General features: G+C 51.7%; 1 protein-coding gene and 1 long non-coding RNA gene across 5 annotated transcripts in view; both read right to left on the bottom strand.

Moving 5' to 3' along the window:
- HIPK2 (homeodomain interacting protein kinase 2) overlaps positions 1-24,931 on the bottom strand; it is a 141,068-nt gene extending 116,137 nt beyond the window's left edge. For 2 of the 4 annotated variants that reach the window (XM_075157717.1, XM_075157748.1), the window contains exon 1: positions 24,742-24,930. In XM_075157717.1, the coding sequence (XP_075013818.1) occupies positions 24,742-24,760 (19 nt within the window). In that variant the 5' untranslated portion in view covers positions 24,761-24,930. Of the gene's footprint in view, positions 1-24,741 lie in introns of all 4 variants that reach the window. The other 2 variants (XM_075157737.1, XM_075157728.1) reach the window with 2 other exon arrangements.
- LOC142085663 (uncharacterized) lies at positions 652-22,641 on the bottom strand. Its single transcript, XR_012674774.1, has 2 exons — positions 22,520-22,641; positions 652-925 (listed from the first exon to the last, which is right to left on the bottom strand). It is a non-coding gene; the product is annotated as an uncharacterized LOC142085663 (long non-coding RNA).
- Positions 24,932-25,230: the final 299 nt, after the last annotated feature.

Here is a 25,230-nt window from a genome sequence, read left to right as displayed (position 1 = left end):
CTCAGTGGGTATGTTCCCGTGCTGAACTGTAACTCTTTAAAATCAGTGTATCTATACAACTTTCTTGCATCTCATAGCTCCTGGCTCATGGCAATCTTTGCCCTCCACTCCCACTTCCTCTGCAGCATTGGCGTGACCAGCTTACTCCCATCCTAAGTTACTGCAGAAGAAACAGCCGATACTACTGTGACATGGGCAAACTTCTGCTGAAGTGGGCATCCCAGCCATCCAGTAGCTTGCTCATCGGTGGCATGATCATGATTTCTACTTCAAACCTTCAACCGGAGCCTCCTCCTCCCCTACTACTGCCCACATACAACTCTGAACTAGTAACGGGCTGCGGGCAGCGCTACTTCCTTCTACCTGAGGAAACACATATGGGTAGAAAAGCAAAATATAAGAAAGTGAACAAAACCAGAGGGGTTTGGGGGTGACTCTGCCTGTGAGTCAGGACTGGGTCATTTTCCCAAGCTTAAAGATGACGGTCTCATGTGTGTACCACTTAGGATTTCCACAGGCAGGAGCCGGGAGAGGGAATGACCAGAACTGTGAGTATCAGAGTAAAACCAGGAAACGCCTTCCCACAAGACCCACAGCAAAAAGCAATGGGATGATCTTGTCCTTCTTTAAAATAACTTGCAAGTCTGTTGGTTTGTGGCATTGCTGTTTAATGGTATGCAGCATTATTACAGAAAAACAGCATAAAGGAAAAAAAAGACATCTCGGTTTGTTTGCTTTTTTCCCTCCATCCCTGACTTCTCTCTATCTCGAGGGTCACACATGCTCCTATACGCAATGCCTGGATGCAAGGCTTCACCAAGAATTTTCCTCTCTGATGATCGATGGCACCAGGCGTTTCCCTGTCTCTTCTTCCAGGAGCAACGGCTGCTTATTATTCCTCATGCCCACTCCGCATGATAAACAACTACACAGAAAACAGAAAAAGGTGAAAGCAAGACTATTTAAAGCTGCAAATCAAGAATGCAAGGCTTAGGAAACCTCAGCTTTATGATTGCCTGTGCAGGCTTCCTTCGACCCCTTTTCTTGCCTGTGTATGGTGGCAGAGCTGTTAATCACATAATCACAGGCTATTTTTCTATGGGACCTTGGCCTCACCCAGCACAGCAGGATGCACGGTGCTCACTTAGCGAGCAACGAGTCACTATTTCGTCTTCTCCACACTGTTCAAGGTGTGGCCCGAAGCCTTGTTTACTAGGTACCAGCCACACTCTGCTCTGCAGACAGAATTAGTAATTTACTCCCGGGCTTTCCTACAGTACGCATCATTAGAGTAACTGAATGTTTCACAAACATAAAGGTATGTATTTTCACAATGCCCTCATAAAGTAACACACTGTATTATCCATATGTCATGGGCAGGGAATTGAGGCACAGAGAGATTAACATGAAAAGCTTCCACTAATTTTAACTGCCTAATTGAAACTCTTAGGTCCAAATTCTTCAGAGATTTGTTTTGTCTGCTGAGGATGTGATGACAACCATTTTTTCTAAGGCTTGAAACTTGGCCAAGTTTGGGCTGATGCTCTTGAAGACAGCAGAAGTGGTGCCTCTGACATATATACCATGCAAATTTTATTGGGTTGTCAAGGTGGGGGGTTGTTTTCTCCCTTATTTGTTCATTTGTTATATTTAACATTGATCAAAAATTACAACAGAGGTATAAAAGAGCTGTTTTCTAAATACACATTCTGAGGCAGGTAGCTGGGATGGAAAATTTTAGCCCACAGAGTTTAAGTTTGGTAAAATTGTGAACAACCCATAATAGGGAAGCTGCTGAATAGCCTCAACAGCAGGTCATTGCCATGACATACACTTTTCTTTCTCTTGGATTATATTATCCAGCTGTTGAAGAAACTACACACGCCAGATGTTACACTAACAGAATCATGTCAAACTTAAATGCAAACTGTAACTAAAGCTTTATTTCATATCCTGATTCTGTTCAGATAAATAAAATTCATTTATTTTTAATCTTAATGCATAACAGAGTCTTGTTACTTGGTTCCAAACAGCAACTTTTGCATGTCACCTTTCCTCCTGCTGTCTCAGAAAGAGAAAGCAAATTAAGTATCAGATCCTGTAGGCAGCAGTGGTCATAAACTGGATATAGGACAGATGGACAGTACTCAGAGATGGTGACTCTTATATTGCTATGAACGTATCCTTTCCCTGTTTATATACAGGGAGATTCACAAAATCCTAAAAAAAGACCCATCTAAAAATTCCAGTGTCAACACCAGGAAAGAAAGACAGACAGACAAAAAGACAGATGGGGGGGGGGGAAATGAAAAAATCAACCGATCCATGGTGCCAGCCTTCTTCAGAGCAATAAATTATTTTTAGAGACACTTTTGTAGAAGTGTAAAATCCAACCTTGCAACTGTCCACCAAGCGCGCGCAGGACTCGAGAGGGAAACAGAGTGAGACAATATGGGAGTTGGCAGGAGACTCGGTTCCTCCATCACCTTGTGAACATGCAAGGACAACCCTGGGATAACTCCCAATGAGTCCTCTTTGCCACCCAAGCGGTATTCCTGGCGAATGATGTTATAAGCTGCCCCTCCCCTAGACACATACCACACGCACACACAGACGAACACAGACCCAGTTTCTCTGTCCTGCACTGAAGACTCTCACCATATATCCCTGCTTTTCTGCTAGCGATGTCTCCTGACTGCACTAGCATTGACTAATGTAGTATTTTTAATCACAGAGGGATTTACAGCACTGCACTACAGCGCTCTCTTTTATTATACCCACTGTTTCTACTGGATCTGGGTACACTCTACATACAAAGTTGCACATTAGACAAATTACACTGCACATTAAGTAAATCTCTCTCTAGAAACAGGATTAGATGAAGAGGCAAATCTTCCTCATTCCTAGTGTATAAATTAATATCTCCAAAGTCAATATGAAGCAAGAGCTCTACATCAATTTACAAAAAAACAAAAAAATAGTTTAAATGTTCTCCACAATGAATCAAATTTATGTAGGAGATGCATTCTTTTTCTCCTGTTTTGCTTAATAAATAAAACAGCTGGTCCGAGGAATCAGGTCAATCAGTGTCTGGAAAAAGCCCCATTAAAGCTGCTATATAACCTAGTTTCTCAAGCTGCATGAGGCATCCTAGTATTGGAGAGGCAGAAGTCCATGCAGAGACAGCCCGCATGGCTTAGCTTCTGGCCCTTCAGGGTTATGGAGGATATTTATCACAAAAGATAGCAGTAAAAGTGAGGTATCTTGCAAACATCTACGGAGCTAGGCTCTGAAGGAGCACAACAAAGACAACATGATGCATCCAGATCTACACGTTAAATATGGCTAGTGATCTTGGGCATCTAAGTTGAGGTCATCCAACATGAGGAGATGTTCACATGTGTTCAGATCCCCGCAAAGCTAGCCTAGCCCTGCTGCCACAGTGGGTGACAGCACTTCTCAGAACACACGACAGCTACGTAGTCCCATCCCTCCCATGCCACGTGGGAGGGTGAATCCGGCAGTGCCCAAAGCCGTGGGTGCACTGCGCAGGCACAGAGCCTATTCCAGTGCAGGCAGAAACCCCCGGCATCAGCCTTCCTCCTCCTGCACTCCACACGGCTGTCGTCGCGACGCCCTGGCCCTGGTCACCTTGGAAAATGGAGCCTTTCCTTTCTTCTACAGGTTTGAAAATGCTTTGCAAAGGGTATCACAAACCACATCCTATAGAGACAAAGATGGAGCCAGAAGAAAGTGAAGTGACTTGCTCAAGCTTAAAGAGTGAGGCAGCAGCAGAACTGGGAAATGAAACCTCCTGACCCACAACCCTAGGTTTTAGCTTCTTAAATAAGGATTTTCTTTCCTCATTAAAAAACTAAAAATGGGAAGAGGGGGAGGAATATTCTGTAGACACAATGAACTTGGCCCTCAGAGGGCTAATGACCTGATATACTTTTTTTTTTTCCTTCTCACCTCCATTTCCCCTGATAAAGTTACTGTAACTTCAAGGACTATCCTTCTTTACTGGTCTACTTTAACCTAGCGTGTCAGCTCAACATCCTTTTCCCAACCGTCTGAAGCCAGAGACCATCCTTCCCAGACAGGAGATTACCTTCTCGCTTTCAGTCTCTCTGGACGTCCTCACAACGCCCTAGACTGAGACCACTCCGCTTTCTAGATCATGCTGAGGGACACCAAAGTCCTATCCGCTGGTCTCAGCCTGCAGTACATGGCAGCCTAAAAGAGTACCCTGGAGGTAAAACCTGGTTGTTCTCTATTAATTTTTCATTTCAAGAATGGCTCCAGGGAAAGGAGGGAGATATAGGTCAGAGACTTTGGGGGCTGATTAGTAACTCCGTACATTTTCCTTTTTTTTTTTTCCTCTCTCTTTTTTTCCCTTCCAAATTCAGCAACAGAGGGTTTTCCCTCTATTTCTCATTTACTCCTTGAACATCATCAGCATTAGTCAGCAAACTCCTCACTATTTCCTCCGCGAGCCTCTGACACTTGCAGAGTGACTAACTCTTCTCTCCACACACTTTGGCTCCAATAGTTGCATCTGGTTTTTCCCCCCAAGAAAAACAGGTCTCCGCGTTGCACACGTGCAGTACTCTCCCCTGTGGTCACTCCCACACATGCTCCCACTGCTGCGCGGCTGCAAACACCACGATTTTTTATGCACAGAGCTGAAGAGCCAAGAGGGGATGGCAGGACCTGCATTCGGGTCAACTTCTTAACTCACCATCACATCACCAGTAGCAGTGTCCCTCAAACGGGGAAGTGGTTAGCTACTGCCCCAAGCATGGGCATCTGGGGAACACAATGGAGGAAGGCTCGACTGACCTAGCTTCTCTTTGCAGCCCTACCAGTAACCCGGTCTGTCGGGTCACATTGCCTCCAGGTGCCTGTATTCGCCTCTCCTTCCTGGGACCGAGACTCTCTGCCCCCGTTGAGGCACTGGGTGCCTGACACAGCATGCAGAAGGTCTCAGCTGGGCTTCTGAGGCACAAATGCAGTGTGAGTAAAAACACAGCTCTTCGTGACTCAAGGCCGCCTCATCAGAGCATGACAGAAGGCTCCTCCTGGCCAGGTGGGCTTGCACAAGATGTCCACCCACAGCCACGTTCGCAGGGGACCTCGCAGGCAACTCACGCTCACGTAGGCATACCCACAGACCTGCCCACACTTTGCTCTCGGCGCTGCGCTCGAGCAGACAGTGAGTTTGTTGCGTTCCAGGGTGATGCCAAGAGCACGCAGACTACTCTCCCCTACGTCCAACATGCAAAGAGGACACCTTGCCCCCAGGGCAAGGCCATGCCCTCAGGCTACGGTAGGTGCTAACTCCTGCCACCCTTAATGGAAACGACCCACATCCAGAGCGGAGCACGTCAGTAAGGATCAGTGAGAAGGCTTGCCAACTTGGTGCCGGAGAAGTCTGTTCCCCATTTCACCTTGCTGCCCCCACCCCGGCACCGACCCCGCTCCCCCCGCTGTTACCTCCGTCCCCATTGTAGGAGAGCCTTCTGCATCGCTGTGTAGGGAGGCATGAAAATAAACCACCGGCTCCAGTGCCACACTCCCTCCTGGCAGATCTGTTTCTCTCTTCTTAACTGTTTCCAAGTGCCTGGCTGTTTTATAATCCCCACTGAGCATTCCCTTAACTCCTTCCTCACTGAGCCCTTCCACCCTCCCTCGCCCGCTCTCTCTTAAAAGGCAGAAAAAGCCAAGGCGAGGTGGGGGGTACAGAAAGTGAAGGAGGGGGCCTGAATCAAAGAAGGAACAACTGAATCAAATTGCACGTATAAGAGAACCAGCAAATTAGTCATTTCCCCAGCCTTCTCTTACGCAGACAACTGACTCTTCTATTAAGATATTTCTTCTTTTCCCTGTGGACGTTTGTGTACCTTAGAAGCTTAGTTCTTTTTTCTTCCTGCTTTTTCATATGATGAGGTCATATGCTTCTGCTGGTAGCACAATTTTAAATCAGACACCAGCTTGCCCTTTGAGGTCTGAACTGGAATCGCTTTCTTAGATCACAAGTAAATATGAGTTGATGGCTTCACGCCCAGTGCCACCACCACCCCATTTATGCATATTGCAAAATCCGAGAAGAACCAAGCGCAGGTATCGCTTCTCAGTGGAAAGGACCTTGGCAATCACCGCGAGGGCTGTGAGAGGGCTGCGAGGAGGAGCTCAGGCAGAGGGACACGGCCTCCCCAGTTCTGAGACGTGGGACTTCGCAACTGCTCTGAAGTGAACTGGCGAGAGCTGCATGCTACCGGTGCTAAGGCTGTGCATTGCACATGTATGTGCATGCGTGTAAGCAAGTGCAGGTGGTGGGGAAGAGAGAGATACCCGGCCTGAGACATTTTAGGAGACCCACAGGTCAGGGCTACGCTGGGATAACCACGCCGTGCTGCAGGTCGCTGTGGGCCGAGGTATGCTGGCAGCGCGGGGCGGGACAAGTACAGCGACCCAGCAGCTTTGGATTTCATAACCATGATTACGGGCAAAGCAACGTCACAGAACACTCTGGTGCGCACACTGCTCCTGTGAGAGGATGAATAAAGAACACGGGGGAAAAAGCAATGGCTTTCATGCATCCCCTCGCAGGTGGGGACGCGACACCTGCAGCTGGCTGCTGCTTTTTCCTCAAAGCTACGGCTGCTTCTTCCAGGGTCTTGAGGTTACCCCTGACAGCTTACACTCAAAAGTTTGCCAAGGTATCTTTTTCCCTGACAAAATGAGCTATTCTGTCACACAAGGCTGGGCCGCAGGGCTTTTAAAAACGGTTCTGCTGATGTTCAAAGGGAGCAGCTTGCTGTGCAGAGGAGTGGTAGAGTTAATAGTAGTAGGATCAGCACAAGCTCCTACTCTGCCATCTGCCTTCAGCTCAGCCAGGCCTTCTGCTGAACAGCCAACGCGGGCTGGGGCCACTGGAGTGAGCAGCAACTCAGTGACATGAAAGACTGCCTGGGTTAGTTGATTAAGAATAAGATTAAGAGCGCAGGAATCCTGTATAGTGCTGGTACTGACTCAGTCCGGGGATTTCATGGGGATATTTAAGCCCAGTTTTCGAAAGAAGTCTTTTATTTTGCGCAGGTGGGTGTTCGCATGCCTGCTTAAACCAGCCCCATGAACTGATGATCCCAGAAACAGGGGTCATCTCTGAAACTGGTACACTTTCTTCTTTGGTCGCCCCTGCTAGAAAGTAGGGATAAATAATACTTAACTACCTCACTCCCCTGTAATGTTTAACTCCTTCGCATTTATAAAGCTCTGCAGGAAACACAGGAAAGCCCACTGGAATGGACAGGGACGCTCCTCACAACCGCGGGTCGCAGATCCCCCTTGTTTGCCCTGTGGACAAACAAGCGCTGGCCACTGCCAGCAGACCCTGGCAGAGGCTGCTCAGCTCAACTCCTGCATATCCAGATTGACAGCTGTCTCAAGAGCTTTCCCTGTTCTTTTTTTTTTTAAATAACAGAAGAGTCACTTAAGGCTTGCCGATGACCTCAAAGTACCAAATTGCTGACCCGCCACCGAACTCTCAGCTTGCCACGGCAACCATGAAGAGCTTGGTCCCCTTGAGAGATGGTGAGGGCCACACACACAGCTTTGTAGACCCATAACAAAATGCTGACGTCCCCTCTACCGTCGTATCATTCTGCGGTGATATCCTACAGCAATTTTAAGGACCGCTGTGGCTGGTCTCCAAACTCAGGAGGAGACAGGCAGAGGGAGCAGCAGAAGGGTGCTGGTCTGGAAGGGGGACGGGGCAGCTGGGATGAGTGAGGGCACAACCTCCCTGCTCCGAAAGCGAAAGGAATGGAGAGGCCCCTCCTTCCACAGACGGAGGAAGGGAAAAAGACAAGAGGAGCAAAAAGCCTGGACTTAATCATGAAAAACAATAGCTCATCATTTATTTTCATATCCCCTCGCTAATGCTGGAATAATGCTAACAGCGGAATTCTTATGGCATGCATGTCATGCCTGCAAATACCAAGTGAATTACTTCTCAGCTAGGCTATGGGCTATGGCACTGAGCAGCACATTCGTTACAAGCGATTGGATGATGAACAACAGTTCCCAAATTCCTCCTTCACAATGCTACTTGCATTAGTTGTAATTTAATGAGAGGGAGAGAGAGAGAGAAAGTTTTGGCTCAAACCGCTGAAATAATACTGCCTGCCGCTGCTTCCCACTGGGTCTTGTATTAACTCACACCACCACCACCTCCACCTTCTCCTCCTCCACCTCCTCCCTTTTCACACCTATCCTCAGGTGCTAAAAGGGGTGTCATGAAACCCATCAGCATGGCAAGAGAGCATGGCAGGAAGCCCCCAAGCACATGCATTCCTTCTGGCTGAAAGGCAGGAGGGGACACAAACTTCTCCCTCTCCTCTGCCGACAGTAACGGGAGGGCTGGCGGGAGTTCCTCCAGCAGCCAGTCTCTGCATGGACAAGCCTCCAACTCTTCTTTGGTTTCTTCCTCCTAAAGAACCGGTGGAGGTGAAAGACACTGAATTGGCAGCTCGGGAAATAGAGCACCGAGCGCACACAGCACGACCCGTGTCGGTGCAGAGCTCCCTCCACGCACCCTTGCCAGCATGGTCCCCCTGCCTCCTGAAGGGAGCCCCATCCCTGCCCCGCAGGCTATCTTAGCTGGTTTGTCGCTCTTTGTAACAATTTTGAGATCTGGTAAGCAGCCAGTAAATGCGAACAAATACTTTGCTACGGGTAAGGCCTGCAGTGGTATAAATGTGCCATCATTGCTGACCCCCAGCGAACCTGGGAATCACTGCCACGGCTGCCTCCTCATGGGCTCTCAGGTAGGTCTGTACCTCCCACATCTTCAGGGCAGAAACCAAGAACCTCTTCTCTGCTCCATGGACCCTGCCGCAAAAGGGACGGCCTCTTTGGAGAGGCAGGGGCATCTTGCAGGTTTCTGTGCTGGAAGGAGCCGAACTGGCCAGCATCGCCTCCCACTCCTGCAGCAACCCTGCCACAGAGCCTGTCCCCCTTCACATGACAGGACACTTATCCACCAGATGACCCTACACGTAAGGTTCGCGCCTGAAACATGACCCAGTGTGTGGGGTCTCATATGCTGGGCCAGAAGAAAGCTGAGAGGTCTGATCTGAGCAGCAGACCTACAAGTAAGAGGCTGCAAATATCATTACCGCTCTCCTGTGTATCCAGTCTTTTCAGTGTTCCCAACTGACAGCGCGTAAATGACAAACATCCACGGATTCCTACCCGATGGAGCATCCAGAATCCTCCTTATCCCCTCTGTGCCAAATGTAATTTAAAAGCCCCCCACCCCCACATTTTTGAAGAAACAAATCCAAACTAAATGTACATGTTTCTGAAACAGAGGTACAGGCAGGGGAAGGCAAAATGCCCTTAGGATTGGAACCCAATGTATTTGTGCAAATGAGACCTAGGATTTACAGTTACCTTCCAGCCTCCAGCATGAGCTACAATATTAGCCTTGGCTTAAAAACCATCTGTTTTCTTGTAAAGGTTGACAAACACCAGTGATCATTTCTCCAGTGTACTGGCCGAAGTCCCACGGACCTGACTGGAGGAGGAAGGTGGGCAGGATGCCACAGGATGCTCCCAGGGACGTCCACAGACACAGGTCTGTATGTGCACTTAGGTGCACGTGTGTGCTTCCCAGCAATACAGCAGGCACGATGCTGGGGGCCATCTTCAGCGCCTATCCGAATCCCCCTTCCAAGCCTAGGCATAGCATGGCACACTCTGACTTTCCCAAAACTACGGCTGCATGTTACGCAGTGACGGGGCTCTGAAATAAATGAAAGCATCCAATGCTGAAGTGACCCTAAGTGAATATGACAATTGTAACAACAAACAAGGATCACAGTCGCAAAGAAAAGGAAGAAACGGTGAGGCTCAGCCTGCTGTGACTGCCTGCGTGCTGGGCGGCTCACCCACTCCCGCAGCACACGGAGCCCAGCATCCCCCTGAGGGGCACCAGATGAAAGGGGTCCCTGTGCAGAGAGCAAGCGTGGGGAGGAGGGACGCAGGCAGGAGAGGGAAGTGGGGGGGCTCTCCCGACGGAGGTCCACCGCAATGGCTACGTGGCCTTTAGAAGCCTGGCACAGGGGAGGTGGTATCTGCTACCAGCCGCAAGCTGAGCCCGCTGCCTGCAAAGAGAAGCAGTGACCAGGCTGAGGAGATGGAGAGCAATTATCGGGGGCAGAACTACAGGGATGAACATACGTAACCAGACGTATGGAGACCAGCTGGGCTGCAGGCAGAACGGGCCCATTACTGCAACAACGTCTTTGGGCATCTGGTAAAAACCACAGAGGTCAGAACTGCCAGCCACGCTTAATCACATTTACAGTTTAAAACCCTACCAAATCCAACACTTCTGTCGGGACCAAGAAGTTCGGCTGGAGGTTCCTGGCCCTGCTGGGAAGGCAGAGGCTGTCCTGCCCCTCAGTTCCCCTCCTGGCAGGCTGTCACGGCTCAGGAAGAGTGAAGCTCAGCCGCAGCACTTGGTGCCATGCTTCAGTTCCCCTTAAGCCTTCAAATTAGGGCTTTCACGGGGCTTAAGTGCAGCCTGGGCCAACACAGGGTTGGATTTCACAGTTCTCATGTGCTGCTGAATTGCCACCTCCAACCGAAAAGGGGATGAGTGCCCCGCAGGCTGGCTCGCAGGCAGCGCATCTGCCCGGACACCCCGAGCAGGGGATGGGGAGTGCCTGCCCCCGGCAGCCCTCCCCACGTCCCTGGTGGGCAAGGCAGGAACGCTGAGATCACCGGGAGAGGCTCCCACTTCCCTTGCTTCATTTAGCAAATAACTCCCAATATCTGCCTTTTCAGCAAGCGTTTCACGGTAACCACGGAGTGTTTTACCCATGCGACTGTGCCTGTGCTTTTCCTCCCCCACGCGCCCGCCGGCCCCCCAAGGCTCACCCTGAGCCCCAGGGGTGACCGCAGAGTCCCCGCGCTCACCGGCCCACGGCTCAGGACGTCTGACACGCAACATTCGGCTCCCAGGGGAAGTCGGCATGTTCTCGATACGTAGCGCGCTATGTCCTCGGCCATGGACACCTCAGGTGGGCTGGTCATCTTCAACCAAGCACGACCGAACATGACAGGGCTGTGCTGGGGAGGGGGTGGCAGAGGGGAAGAGGCTGGCAGGGACATGAGAAAGGACAAAAAATACACAAGCAAAGTAGAAGCCCCATCCCCTCCACAAGCCTTACAATGACAGAGGGTGAGACGGACAGGAGTACCAACCACAATGAAATCCAAATCAAAAACTATGATCTGCAACTTGCTCTAGTGATGCCAAGTGACATAAGCACATTTCCTAGCTCACCCCCAGTGCTGCCACAAGCATCTGTTTTATTGCACCCGGTATCAAAAGCATCAGGCATCCCCACCTGAAACCCTGCCCTACCCTCACATCCCATCTTCTTCTTCCCTCGCACGCTATTTTCTACAGGCAGCGGCTTTTTGGCAAGAGTCTCGGTGTCTGTTTGCGACAGGGCATGGCAAGGGAAAGCAGACGTCTCCTTGTAAAGCATCCTCCTCTAAAGCATCTGAAGGGGTTGAAACCCCTTCAACCCTTCCTGGTCGAGAGGAAATGCAGGGATTGATAATGACTCAAGTGCTCCTCTGGGAAACGGCAATGATTTTGGAGGAACACGAAGTAACTTTTAAGCCAAGTCCACTCCTAAAGAGGGGAATTCCACAGTCTGTAGCTCAAGTTCGCAGTTGAGCAAGAACAAAACCAGGGTTCAGGCACCTACCTGCAAGGATGCTGAAAAAGATACAGCTACTTTACTGAGATAGTCTCACCTACATTAGAAACGTTGTGAGTGATATGGTAAATACATCTAAATGGATACAGATTCTCCAGGAGATGTTGCATTTGCATAAAGACAACAGCTACACCACAGGACCAGGCCAAGACTGAAATAACTGAGGATAGAGCAGGACAGACCTGAAACACATTAGCAGAGCTGCAGAGATGCCAAAGAACTGGTCCAGTAGGGCCACCAAAACCTGGCACTGGGAGAGATGTGTAAAAGATGCCAGCCATGCAGCTGTTCTGGGTCAAGATGGAGATGAGCTGGTGGATATGGATTACAGATCACTCCCAGTAAAAATGTCTTGGATGATATTTTTCTCAAGCTTGGATTTCTAGTAACCCTTTTGTTCGGCCTGAGAAGAGTCACATTGCTTCAAAAATCTCTCCCTGCCTTCTACAGGCAGAGTGGTAGTGTCCCCTCCTGAACACACTGTGATTTACAGCCTTCCACACTCACTCCGGCGACACAACCCCTTATGCAGAGCCTGCAGACAGCACTTCTGCCAACACGTATGCTGTCACAGCATCGCTCCACATAAACACCCTGCATTCACCTTGTTTATATTTCCCCCTGTACAGGCTGTGACAGCTCACAAACACACAGAAGGCCTAATTTATATTTATAATAAATCTCTCTTCTTCATTCCCCGCAGTGGAAAAGAGCCCTGGTACAAATGCAATTTGCTGAGAGAACGGTGTAACAGCTCTAAGGAGAACCAGGCCCACGTTGCCTTCTGCAGACAAAGGGGATGCAGCCACATGCAAACACATGTGCACGTTCCTACGCGTGCCTGCAAACATGGAAAGAGTCCCACACACATATATATGCACACAGATACTCTTCCACCTGTATTCTCACACACACGGCTCTATAACAGCATCTACCGTCCCTTCTGACTCGCATGGGCTTTCCGGCAGCGCAGGCATTTGGAAGCTTCACTTTTATTATCCAGGTGCTCACAGCCTCCGATAAGTGATGAGAAGATGACACTGCAAGAGAAGTATTGTCACCATCAATGGGATATGCTCGTGTCTGGGTTTCACATCTCCTTGTCAGGTGGTGCAGCAATTTTAAATGGGGTTTGCAACATGTTTCTTATCCCCACTTGCTAAATACATACACACTCTGGTGTTGAGGGAATGCAGAGGGGGAGTTTGATGGGAAGGCAGGTTTCTGGTGGTGCCAGTGATAGCGCTAGAAGACATGAAGGAATTTATAATTGTACTAATGATTAAACGTGATCCCCACTTGCTTTGTAGGCACATGCCTTGGGGGAGTTATGAGGTCCTGGGTTTCTCCACGGTGTCCACAAATTGGCTGTAGCCAAAAGCTGTCCTTTTGTTTTAATCTGGCTTCAGAGAAAAGGTTGCGTTCTCTCTTCCCTCTGCAAAGGACCTCGTTCCAGCTTCCCTTGCCCCCATCACCCCAGGGCCTGACTGCGGAAACGCGTTCCCCGCAGGACAGTGCCGTCAGCCTGCTCAGAAACTGGGGCTAGTGTGGCGAGCTGGCGCTGCGCAGGGGAAGCACACCCAACCAGTCCTCTGTGGTCTCTACTGGTTCCCAATAAGCTTCCATGAAGGTGACCTAACTATTAATTCCTGTCAAGGTATTCTGTGCTCACATACCTTCTGAGTAACTTTAACCCCTGATGGCATTGCTGAGTTTAAGTGACTCGTGCAATTCCTCCTACTTGCCGACTTCTCTCCATCCTGGTGGCACTAAGTTGGACCAAAAACTCTTCGCTCAACATGGCCACCAAGCCCACTAGCAGCCCACCCAGATGCCAGAAAGCTTCTGTGCACTGACGCCTTGGGAGCTGGAGGCTGGGCATCGCCAAATCCCGGCGCTGCTCTGCTGCTGACCCAGGGCTCATCCTGCGGCACGTCACGGAATTGCCGTAACGGAACGAGCCCTGTTACATACCCCTCTGCCCCACTGCATCGCTAAAGCTAGCTGACATGTTACGGATTACTGCTCTGCTCAGATCCCTACCCTGCACTCCTCCCTGGGGCACTAGAGTGCCTAAGAGTGGGATCAAAAGTGTTTGTCAACGTTAGAGTGCTCAAGAGCATCACCAGAGATTTGCCGTGTTAGACATACCCTACTCTGGGTATTTTAAAGACTAGGAATGGCCATTTAACTCCCCAGAAACTTTGCCACAAGAGGAAGATTAAAGATTGCATACACACACAGAGTTATGAGGATATCCAAGAGGATTTTCTTGGAAATTTTTCTCCAGCTTCTGAAGTCAATCATCTAAATAGGAAAGTAGCAATGATGGCCAGAAATTACCGCTATTTAGAGGCAAAACAGAGACCTGCTGAAAATCCTTGCCAAACTATTTGGAATTTGTCAACACTAAATGCTGCCTAGGAGAAAATAAAACCTCATGCATTTAGCTGGATGTTCTTCACCTCCAGCCTCATGCTTTAAGCAAACAGATAGCCTTCCTACCAACGTAAGCATTGAGCAACATGGATACTCATTCTTCTGCAATCCTGCTGCTGTCAGCTACTCTCAGAGTGACAGCCTGAAGCCATGGAAGAACCACGCAGACAGTCACAAACCAGACCCCCAACCCACTACCAGCACAGCACTTCCAGAACACCACTGTGAAAAGTTAACACTGGGGTGAGGCTCAGATCACCTCTGCGATGACCACTCTCTAGGCAGGCTGCAGCACTGTCTGCTGATACCCTTCTTTTGGGTACTCCTCTGTCTTCTCCCCATGCCAGAGCTGGCTGATCTGAGCACCTGTCGCACCATTCCTCAAATACAGGTTGTGAGTCCTCTGGCGCAATGCCATGCCACGTTTGTCCGTCTTTTGGAAAATTTGCAGCACAGGGATCCTTGACTTGGGATCCCAGCTGCTAGTGGCTACAAGTAATTCGTAATTAAAATAAAAGTGAAGCTGCACCAGGGGATTGTTGTGCCTCCAAGTTTTCTCCAGACTAGATTACTCTCAGGAGACACAGGAGAGCTACCACTGAGATAAAAAAAAAATCTCAGCCTACTAGGTTTACACAGAGACCATCAAAAATATGCATCTGTATTGTTCTGACCTCCAGATCTTTTTTTCCCCTTCTCTTTTTCCTAACCTTTAAAAGGCATGTAAGATAAACAGAGGAGAAACCAGGCAGACATCATCCTCGGAAGAGATGTAGGAATATAATCAAGCCCTCAGACACATGGACACAAACACCATAATTTATCTCTTCCTCCTCCTGTTTGATATTATCTTCTGTTCTAGTATCATAATCTGTTGCTATGGAAACAGCTATGATGTCACTACGAGAGGTTTATGGATGCCTTGAACAGGAAGGAAAGGTACATGATGATGGGAGAGAAAAAAAACCACCTACAAACAGCTGCTGAGCAGGAGACGTTCCAGGAACAGCAAGTGTTAACAGGGAAAAGATAAATACATTGACAGTGCTGGCGCTGCTGCAGACAAGAGCAGAATATAAACTGCGTTTTAAAAATAAAGAACGCTTACAAATTTTGCCTACAAGTAGAAATATTCTAGGAAAGCTAAAGGAGCTTCCTGAAAAACCAAACTTTTTTTGAAATGTTCTGCAAGTTTTCTGGGACTGGGTATTTTCTGAGCCTTGCTGCTAGAGTCCAAGTCTCTGTCAACCCACTCCATCGTCTGCTGTAACATTCCCTCCAGAAGTGTTAGCGTAACACCCCACCAATGCAGCTAATAGTTAGGGAGCTTGCTGGCTACCTGCCATCCCATGTGCCTTTACGATCTGTAACTAGAAAAAAAAAGTCATGTCTTCAAGCGAAAATAAACAGAGACACACTGAATCCACTGGATCACATCCAGTAGCAAATAAACGCCCTGACCCCAAACTATAAGCAAAAAAAGAGCTTTTCTTGCTCTCTTCACCCAAGAGAAAAACCATAATCTTATAGACTCGCTGCCAAATGTACTGACATACCGGACCTGCTACTGGAGAGAACAGTATGTTGAGCTGCATACGCTCGAAACGCACCCAGCCTTCGGGCCACGCACATCCGTGTGCGGCATGACGCACGTGCAGCTCTCACCCATCAGCTCAGGCGCTGATGACTGTGCCTCCGTGCTCGTACCTGTTTCAGTCACCCGGACTGATGGTGAGAGTAGGGCAGACACAAGGACAGAGGGTGGGAGAGTCACACGTGCCCTTAAAGACATCATGTGCAGGCTGAGGGAAAATTCAGCATGCGGGGCCTGCCGCATGGGAGGAGGGAGGATGGCAGGTCAAATTGGTCCTGCATAACCACCTTCCTCGTGGGAAGGGCAATGGCAGCAAGGGAGGAAACCGCAAGGATCTCAGATCAATGAAAAGTGCTGGTGTTTCGGCTAATCTCTGACCCATCAGAATTTCCTGAGCGTGGAGAGCAGGATCAGAGATCTCACGGGAATGCTATAGCATCAGTTTTGCCTCTGGTCTCAGCTCCAGCCGGGGAATCCCCAGGCAGACTGAGCATTAGGATATAGGCGGTATCTCCTGTCCTCGCCCACCTTCCCTTCCAAAGATATTAGAGACAACTGCAGGGAAAAAAACTGGGAGAGACTGAAGTCAGTAAGGGCAGCTGCAAAAACAGCCTAAGCCAGGATCTTCAGCAATTCACCCAACTTTCTGTTCCTGCTGGCCTTGGCTGCGGCAGCGTCAGCCCCTGTACTTCTCAGGGATCACCTCCCTCTCCTCCCTCTCTCCTGTTACAGTCACTTGCCCTCATCTTCCTCCCCCACCTGTCTCTTCTCTCTTGTTCCTGACCTACTTCCTTACTTCTTCTCAACCTCCAGCCCACCCTTCCCTAACCCGAACGAACCCCTGTCAAAAAATGTTTAAGGAAACCCACACATTGTGATTTCCTCTCCCCAAAGAGCCCAGCCGGTTTGTATAATCCACCCTTCTGTGTCTTCGTCTACATAAAATGCAGATCCTGTGGGGTGGGAACTACCTACCCCTTCATGTCAGTGTCATGCCTAGTGCAGCAAGGTCCTGCTTTTGTTTGGCACTGGCGCTACTACAGCAAATACAACCGTTCTTAGGAATACTTCAAAACCTCCAAAGGAGAGTAAAAGAATAGGAGGTGTGAAAACAACGCCAAGTGTTTTGTGGGGTTTTCAGTTTCTTTTATATTTGGGGGGTGAGTTCTGTTCTTATTTTTTATGAAACAACTTCTTCTCTTCTGTGCTTTCTATTTGGGACTGCAGAGTGGAAAACAAAGCTGATCTTGGTGAAGAAACAGGGATTGTGCTTTTTTTATATTGGCAGGTGACACCAAGCAGGAAGGGACTGCAAAGTCAGGGGAATTAGATTAGAATTCAAAACAATCCCGACAAATTGAAAGGTACAGGATGAAATTCAAACAGGACAAATACGAAAATCATACGCTTAGGTAGGAAAGGCTAGCTCCACAGGATAGAAAATGGCTCACGAGGCATCAGATCTCTTGGGCAGGATCTGGGAGCCACGGCACATCACAAGCTACACACAGATGAACGACGTCATGGTGCAAAGGTTAAACCAAACAGGAGCACTGCCTGTAAGAGACGTGAAGGAATACTTCGGCTTTACTTGGCCAGCGCAGGACCCCAGGTAAAGCGCTGTGCTCTAGCAGTGCCATTCAAGAGAGAGGTGGACTAGCTGAAGGGAACACAGAGAAGCAGGAGGATGGTTAGAGCTGCAGAAAACAAGACACAAGAGAAAGCTGAAGGATGCATTTGAGATAGGATCTAGCCTAAGGAACATAAAGCCAAGGAGAGACATGACAAAGAGGAAGGAATACTTTTTCCACACCTTGTCGATAGGACAAGGAATCACAGCAAGCAAAGCAGAGCGGAGTTACAGAGGAGGTAAAATCTTTTCAATGACTAAGATAGCTAAAGGCAGCGGTGACAGCCCGGACAGGCTGTGGACCCTCCATACATGGGGAATACGCTGGACAAGCATGTTAGGGAACATGCTGGACAAGCATGCCTTTGGTATAGTACGTCCTGCTTTGAAAAACTTTTTGAAGTCTTTCCTATGCCCACTTCCTATGATTTCAATGATTTTGGCGAGAGCCAAGTTTCTTCGGCATTTCAGCATAGCCCACAGACCAAGATAAACCTGTCAGCGTTTAGAATCGGAGGAGACGTTAGCCTGCAGGGTACCGCTGTGTAACACCATTGTTCCAGGTCTTGCTAATACCTTTAAAGATTAAAGGTTATAATGAACAGGGAAGACAGCTGCCCTTCTGAGCTTCCCAAGCATCTCTGGCAAATACCACTGCCTTATGGGGTGACCTTTCCCGCTTTTCAATTTGACTTCCCAGGAGCTGTAAGCGATTGCTCTTACTTCATCCTTCCAGAGACAGATGTCAGCACAGGCCCTGGAAGGTGAGCAGGACAGAAAACGAGGCGTGAAAAGACAGTGAGCTTCAGCTTCTCCAAGTAAATGTCCCATTCAGTGGGAAATGCTAAAGAAAACCAAGGGAGCAGACTATGCCATCCTTCATCCAGCATAAACCCCCCTTCTCCCACCAGAACGCGATGCGGATGGGTTAAGGCTCGCTGCACAGAGACGGTGCTTCTCCCCGCATAGCTCCCCGGGTTTCAGTGGCACTGTTGTTGATCTATACTATGATCCCCAAAATCAGTATCGAGCCCAGGAGCAGCTCAAGGGGCTCACATCTCGAGGATGCTTCCCTCCCGCTGCCTATTTTGTACTCCCCCTGCGAACAAGTGAAAGACTCTGGCATCATTCTGTCAGTGGCTTGATCAGACAGCCACTCTTTATACAGCACCTTGAACATATACAGCACTGTATAAACACACACTATTACAGCTTATTATTACTTCCACTAAATAAATAAATTCTAATGGTACAGCTTTTTAATTCTTTTTACCCTGACTCCCGACTCTCCAAGGTGTTTGGAGATGTGGTGATGCCTTTGCCAGCCTACAGAGACAGGGGCTGCTCCTCCACTCATCTGCGTAGGGAAGTCTTAGAAGAATGATTTCTACCATAAAAATTACCCAACTCAGAAGGCTACCTGAATTCAAGAGTGGTCCCAAAATACATGCACTTGTGCTTTGCGGAGGAAGGACCTCAGTTGCTGATGTGGCCAAATAAGGGAGGATTCAGGTGCACTCTGTGCTGTAAATGGGGGGAAGCAGTAACATGCCTCTACTCTTCCCCCACGACAAACAGACAAATTGCTAAATGCCCTATCTGGAGTGAAATTATCACCTGGGTTTATTTTCAAAACAAAAGCTGAACTCTGTACTGCTAGGGCGAATAGTTTCAAAAGAGAAGGCCTCCTGTTAAACCCCGTCCATATTAGGGTATGTAAATAACTGAAGAAACAACCTTTTCTCTAAATAGCGTTTAATTCTCACTTCTTGTTATCCACCAGTTAACCTTCAAAAAGCAAGAAAAATCCCTATAAATAATATTTCACATTCAGAGGGCAGAGATTTCCTAGTAAGGATGAGGAAACAACCTCATTTTTATAAATGGACTGATTAAGCTATAGAGGCCATGAGTCAGAAAGGTACTTCAGCGTGTGGCCAGCTTTAAAGACATAAACAATTCTAATGAAGTCAGCAGCACTGCCTGTGAGCTTAAATTTAGGCACAGACCTTAAAATATCTTCTTAAATTGGGATTAGAGAGGAAAAGGGTGGAACTTTCAAAAACATCCAGTCTCAGCCTACCCGACCTCTACAGATACAGGGATGGGGACACTAACAGTCCACCACTGAATGGCTTTGCAAACTCCCCTTCTTGGGAGTCTTGCCCAAGGTACGTGCTATCCCAGTTGCCTCGACTCCTGCACCTAAGAAAAGTGGTCTAAATCTACCAGTGTCTCAGCCCTTCTGAGCAGAAGGTGGCTGAACTTGCCCTTGACCTCGCCATCTGGCAGAACTGCTCTAACACCATCACCTGAGACCCACTTGGTGAGGCCCGCAGTCGGGACAGGGATTTACCTCCACGCCCAGGTCACTAATCCTTCCGTGACTTGACTTCCCAGAGCTTTCCTCCTGACCAAATATCCACATACTTTTACACGCCATTGCTGCCATGTGGCCAAAACCGACGCTTATTCATTTAGCCACCCAAGTACGTTATTTGCCTCCGAATAAATGGTCTAACTTCTAGGAGTTCAAAACCCTCACAGGTATCAAGGAGGTCTCTGGGCTGTCCCTCATCAGTAGAAGACGTACACCGATCAGGGTCCATAGCCAGCTCTTACCCAGTCTGGATGAAACCACATCCAGTGCTTTCAAAGCACCCTGTGAAGGTGGGCGGGAAATAGCAACCGTTGAGTAAATGGGGAAACCGAGGCATGGGAAAATGAAAATTGCTTCATTTTCTAGGCCAGCTGAGATGTCTAGCCGAAGCCAACAGGGTCTTCCCCAGCTGTTACAGCCATGCAGAGGAACACGCTGCACGGAGTCCAAGGGCCAACAACTGTGGCGAGTAACTGTGCTTGCCTCTTTGTCCAAGCGCGTTGTTTGTCTGCTCGCCCCGGCCCCTGGTCCCAGCAGCGCTCTTTCCACTTCCGAAAATAAAACAGCATTTTTCACTCATTACATCTCAAACCCATTTAATTGCTAGACGCAGCAGCATGATAAGAACAATAATTATAACTGGAGGGGGCTTCCTGTTACCCTGGCTATAGCCATATCCTGAGCTAATAAAAACTTACGCTTTTGGTCCCAGCATTGACTTAGCTTAAGTTCTGGTTATTAATTCATAAACAGGAAGCGCCTCCCAGTTATCATCTCCCGGCACGAACTTTGGGGTAAAGACCTTTACTCCGCCTCACTGGTGCCGCCTCCCCGATGAGCAAGTTTCGTGCGCCTAAACGAGATTTGAGGATGCATTTAAAACCCAGCGGGGCTGGCCTGTTCCTGGCGTTAAATGGGATCTGATCCGTGACGCATCCGGGGTCAGAGTTTCAGACTTCCCAGCCCCTCGTGTGACAAGGACGGCGTGCGGGCAGGTCCCTGCCTGCGCCGAGCTCCAGCAGCGGCACCGGTGGCGAGGTGCAATTTACAAATATTACCAAGATTAATTCCATAAGCCACCCACATAGAAAACTACCGACGCAGTTGCTAAAAATACACCGCGAGTTGCAACAAAGTTGTCAGGAATAAGTATGAAGCGAAGCAAAAAGGAACAAAACCAAAACAGAGGTAATCGCTGTTTAGAAAATAAAGGTTAAAATGTATAAACAGCTCTTTTTACCCAATTCTGAAGGATGCCAGGTACGAGGCACCCAGGAAATCGCTGGAGACACCCGCCCAGGGCAGAAAGCTACCCACAGCCCAGGCACTGGTGATGTCTAGCAGTAAGCCCTCTTAAAATGGGGTCTCCCCTGGTCCACAGAGCCTGGCTCTGTTCTCTGCATGGGAGGAAATGTCTCACGACAAGCGCACCGATGATGACTTTGCACAGCAAGGGCAACATTGTCTAAAGGAGAGACCGAAGAACCAGATTCTCGCCTGCCTCAAGCCATTCGCCTCCTCTGAAGCCGATACAGCCGCCTCTGAGGAAGCCACATCTCCGGTGCCCAGTGGGACAGCAGCCATTAGTTTGCCCCAACTCTGGAGCAGAGGCCATGTGGGATTACACCTGATGAGGCCCGCTTTGAAGCCCATTCCCCTGTGTCGCTCACAACCGAAACTAAAATCCAGGTCAAACATCGCACGGCGGTGTTACTTCTGTTTTATTTTACTTGGTAGGTTTTTATGTCCTTCATTTTACCACTCAGCTCTGCAACACTCAGAAAAACATGAATGAGAAAAACCCGGTGGAGGAGAAGATGACAGCAAAAACTCTGAAATCCTTAAAACGAATGGGAAAATTCTTCTTGCACAATGTGTGTGGGGGAGGATTTCACACCAGATATTCATTTATTTATCACGCCTCGCCTATTAATATCAGGTGAGACACCATTCTGCTTCCCAGAACCAGTATTTAAGCCAGCTGCTCAGCACTGGCACACACCACTCTCACCTCCACGTTGAGAATCACGGGTGACTTTGTGCATGTGCTCTATGTTATCACTCACTTAAATTTCTACTGGAACCATTTCATAAGGCCTCTGAGGTGTCACATTTCTTCCCAGGGCGCCTTTTCTGTCAAAGAGCCTATGTTCTGAAATCCGTATGGTGGAGATACTGTTTCACCTGCCCTCGCCTGCCTTGCAGTGGTGGCAGTGGGCGTGCGTCTGTGCCACCCGAGACTGCTCCGACAAGGGCAGGAGCGGAGAAGCGACTGCCCGCCGCAGCGCTGATCCAACCCCTCAGCTCCTGCACTCTCCTCAGTGGCCTGACTGTACCTGATGCTCCAGAGGAGGGCTACGGACCAGGCTGGTTATGCACATAACGTGAGGCTCGTAAGGGAGGATCGCAGTCCTTGCCTCCTTCTAAGGAGGAAATCGCATCCCCTGCGATAAGTAAGTTTTTATCTACGCACTGCAATATTGCAGGGAATTCTAAGGACCACTCATGGCAACTAGGAGGCGAAAAACATTCATTAACCCCTCCTCCGTCTCCCTGGAAGCCATCCAGCAGCAATTTAACCCACAAACATACTGCAACACAAAACAGATAAAACAGTGCCTATCAGCCTTTACGCTATCCACGGGCTCCTGCGAGTTGGGATATTCACCTACTTCAAGGCTTGAGGCGTGCTGCGGAGCCTGGCCGTGGACCCTTCTGTATCGCTTGCAGGGAATTTGTTTTACGGGTTGCTTTTCAGGGCGTTTTTTCCGTCCGCTCCCTTTTTCCAGTCAGGCAGAAGCACGGGCGCCGCTGAAGTTAGGATGCTCTAAGGAACCGCTAAACTTCCACCGCACGCTTTGGTGCGGCACCGCCGCCTCCTCCCCGGGAGGAAGCCGGCGCCCTGCCCGCCCTGGCTGCGGCCGAGGCCTCCTCTCCCTTCCCTTCCCTTCCCCTGCCCTGCCCTGCCCGGCTCCGGGGAGGCGGCCGTGCCGGCGCTCGGCGGGCGCCCGCTGCGGCGCGCCGGGAAGGGGAGCGCGGCCGGGCTGACCGCAGGCCCCGCGCCTCACTCCGCCCCCGGCCGCTGCGGAGCCGCCGGGCGCCGCCGCCCGCCGCGGGGCACCGCACCGCTCCGCACCGCCGCCCGCTCGGGGGATGCGGCCCGGCGAGGAGCGAACTTCAGAGGAATCGCCGCATTACCCACCCTGCCAGCGGCGCCCGCTCGGGAGGGGCTGGGCAGGCTCAGCGGCGGGCGCTGCGATGCCGGGCAGGCCTCACCGGCCCGCCGGTTGGCCCGGGGCCGCGCCAGGGGGGGACAGGCCCGGCCCGGCGGGGGGCCGCGGGTAGGGGCCGCGCAGGTACGCGTCGGGGCTGCGAGCCCCCGCCGCGGCCGGGGACGGGGGGCGGCGGCGGCGGCCTCCCCCTGCCCGCCGCAGGCCCCCGCGGCCGCCCGCTGCCGTTGGAGGCGCCGGGGGCGGCCCGGGCGCGGGTGGGGGGGGGGCTGCCCGGGCCCGGGGGCCGAGGCCGCTCGGCGGCGCGGCGCGGCCGGCAGAGGGCGCTGCCGGCGGGCCGGCCCCGACCGGCACCCCGGGCCCGCCGCGGCCCCGCCGCCGGCACCGGCCCGCCGCGGCGCAGGGCCCCGCCGCCGCCGCCGCCGCCGCCGCCGCCACCGACGCCGCGCCCCCTCCGCGCTCCCTGGCGGTGCCGCCGTCCCCGGGCTCCGACAGTCCGGTGCCCGGCAGCGACGAGGGCGGGGAGGGACGGCCGTCCTCCCTCCGCTGCCGAAAACGCTCCTCTTTGTCTGCCTGCCTCTCGCGGGGTCCAAACTCCTCACCGCCGGCGAGCCCGGGGCTGCCCAGAAATAACCCGGCGGGCCGGTAACTTTACACCGCCCGCCGAGCGCCCTCCTCACGGGCGCTGCAGCCCAGGCTCGATTTTCTCCTCAGATAAGTTTTACCGGTTTCGCCACAGGGAGAAAAGTACCGTGTCCCCGTGTGTCCGTCCCCGTCTCCCCCCTGCCCCCCGCCGGGCGGCCGGGTCTCCGCCGCCACGGACCGATAGGTCCCCGGGCGGGATAAAGCGCCCGCCGGGTGGATGTCCCTCCGGTTTATGTAACGCTCCCCGGCCAGCGCCGAGCCGGGAGGGGTGACGGGGGAGGATAAATGCATGGCGAGGGGATTTAAATCAACCCTGATACATTTTTAATTTTTTTTTTTTTAAACAGCCACCCTGAAATACGCACCGATCTAACACACACACATTTATTTTTTTTTTTTTCCAAACCGAAAAAACTAAGTTGGGGCACTTGGGCTTCTCGCCGCAGCCCGGGCTGGGCTGAAGCAGAAGCCGGAGGAGCTGACAGGCGGCTGCCGGCAGCCCCGTTCCCCGCCGCCGCTGCCCGCGGGGTCTCGGGGCCCCGGAGGGGAGCCCCGGCGGGGGGAACTCTTGGGAAATCGGCGAAAGGAGCGGGGTGGCCGGTCCTGGAAATGAGAACTGCGGCGAGGGGCAGGCGGGCGAGCAGGCAGGCACACACACACGCACACGGAGGCGCAGGGCAAGCTCCGTCCACCTCATTGTTCTGCTCGGCACCGGCACGGACTTCACCCACCGCCCCCCGCCGGGGCCCGAGCGCCCGGGACCGCGGGGCCGGGGAGGGCTGGCGGTGTGGGGGGGGGGGGGGCAGAGCCGGGCGGCGACCCGCGCCTCGCCCCGCTCCCCGCCGGGCGCCGGGCAGGGCGGGGGTGCCCCGCCGCCGCCAGCCTCCCCGCAACAACGCCGGGGGGACGAGAACCGCGGGCGGCCGGGGACCCCCGGGTGTCGTGCCCCCCCCGCCCCCCCCGCGGCGGGGCGAGGGGTGCCGGCAGGGTGGGCCGGGCTGTGCCGGGCCGGGGCTTACCTTCGTACATGGGGGCCATCGGTGCAAGGACGCCTGTTATTCATGGCAACGCCGCCACGAACGACGCGAGATCGCAGCCCCCCAAACTCAACACACATCTGCCATCTTGAGCGGGTGTCTCTCGGCGGAGGCGAAGCTGCCGCCTGCCTTCTGCATCGCTGCCCGCCTCAGCGCGGGGGGAGCCGGGCACATCCAGCCCCGCTGCCGGCCCTCCGACGCGGCCGGGGCGGGCGGGCGAGCGGGCGGGGGGCGGCGGCGCCGGGCCGGGCCGGGCCGGGCCGGGGCCGGGGCCGGGGCGAGGCGCGGGGCCGGGCAGGGGCGGCGGGCGGCGGGGCCCCCCCGGCTCGGGACGGCGGCGCTGGGGAGGGAGGGAGGGAGGGAGGGAAGGAGAGAGGGAGGGAGGGAGGAAAGGAGGGAGGGAGGGAGGGAGGGAGGGAAGGAGGGGGGCTGGCGCGGTGCCCCCGCTCTCAGCGCGGCATGGCTGCGTGT

The sequence above is a fragment of the Calonectris borealis genome, chromosome 1 (genome assembly GCF_964195595.1).
Source record: "Calonectris borealis chromosome 1, bCalBor7.hap1.2, whole genome shotgun sequence".
Classification (NCBI taxonomy): Eukaryota; Metazoa; Chordata; class Aves; order Procellariiformes; family Procellariidae; genus Calonectris; species Calonectris borealis.
This window is presented reverse-complemented; position numbering and strand designations above follow the sequence as displayed.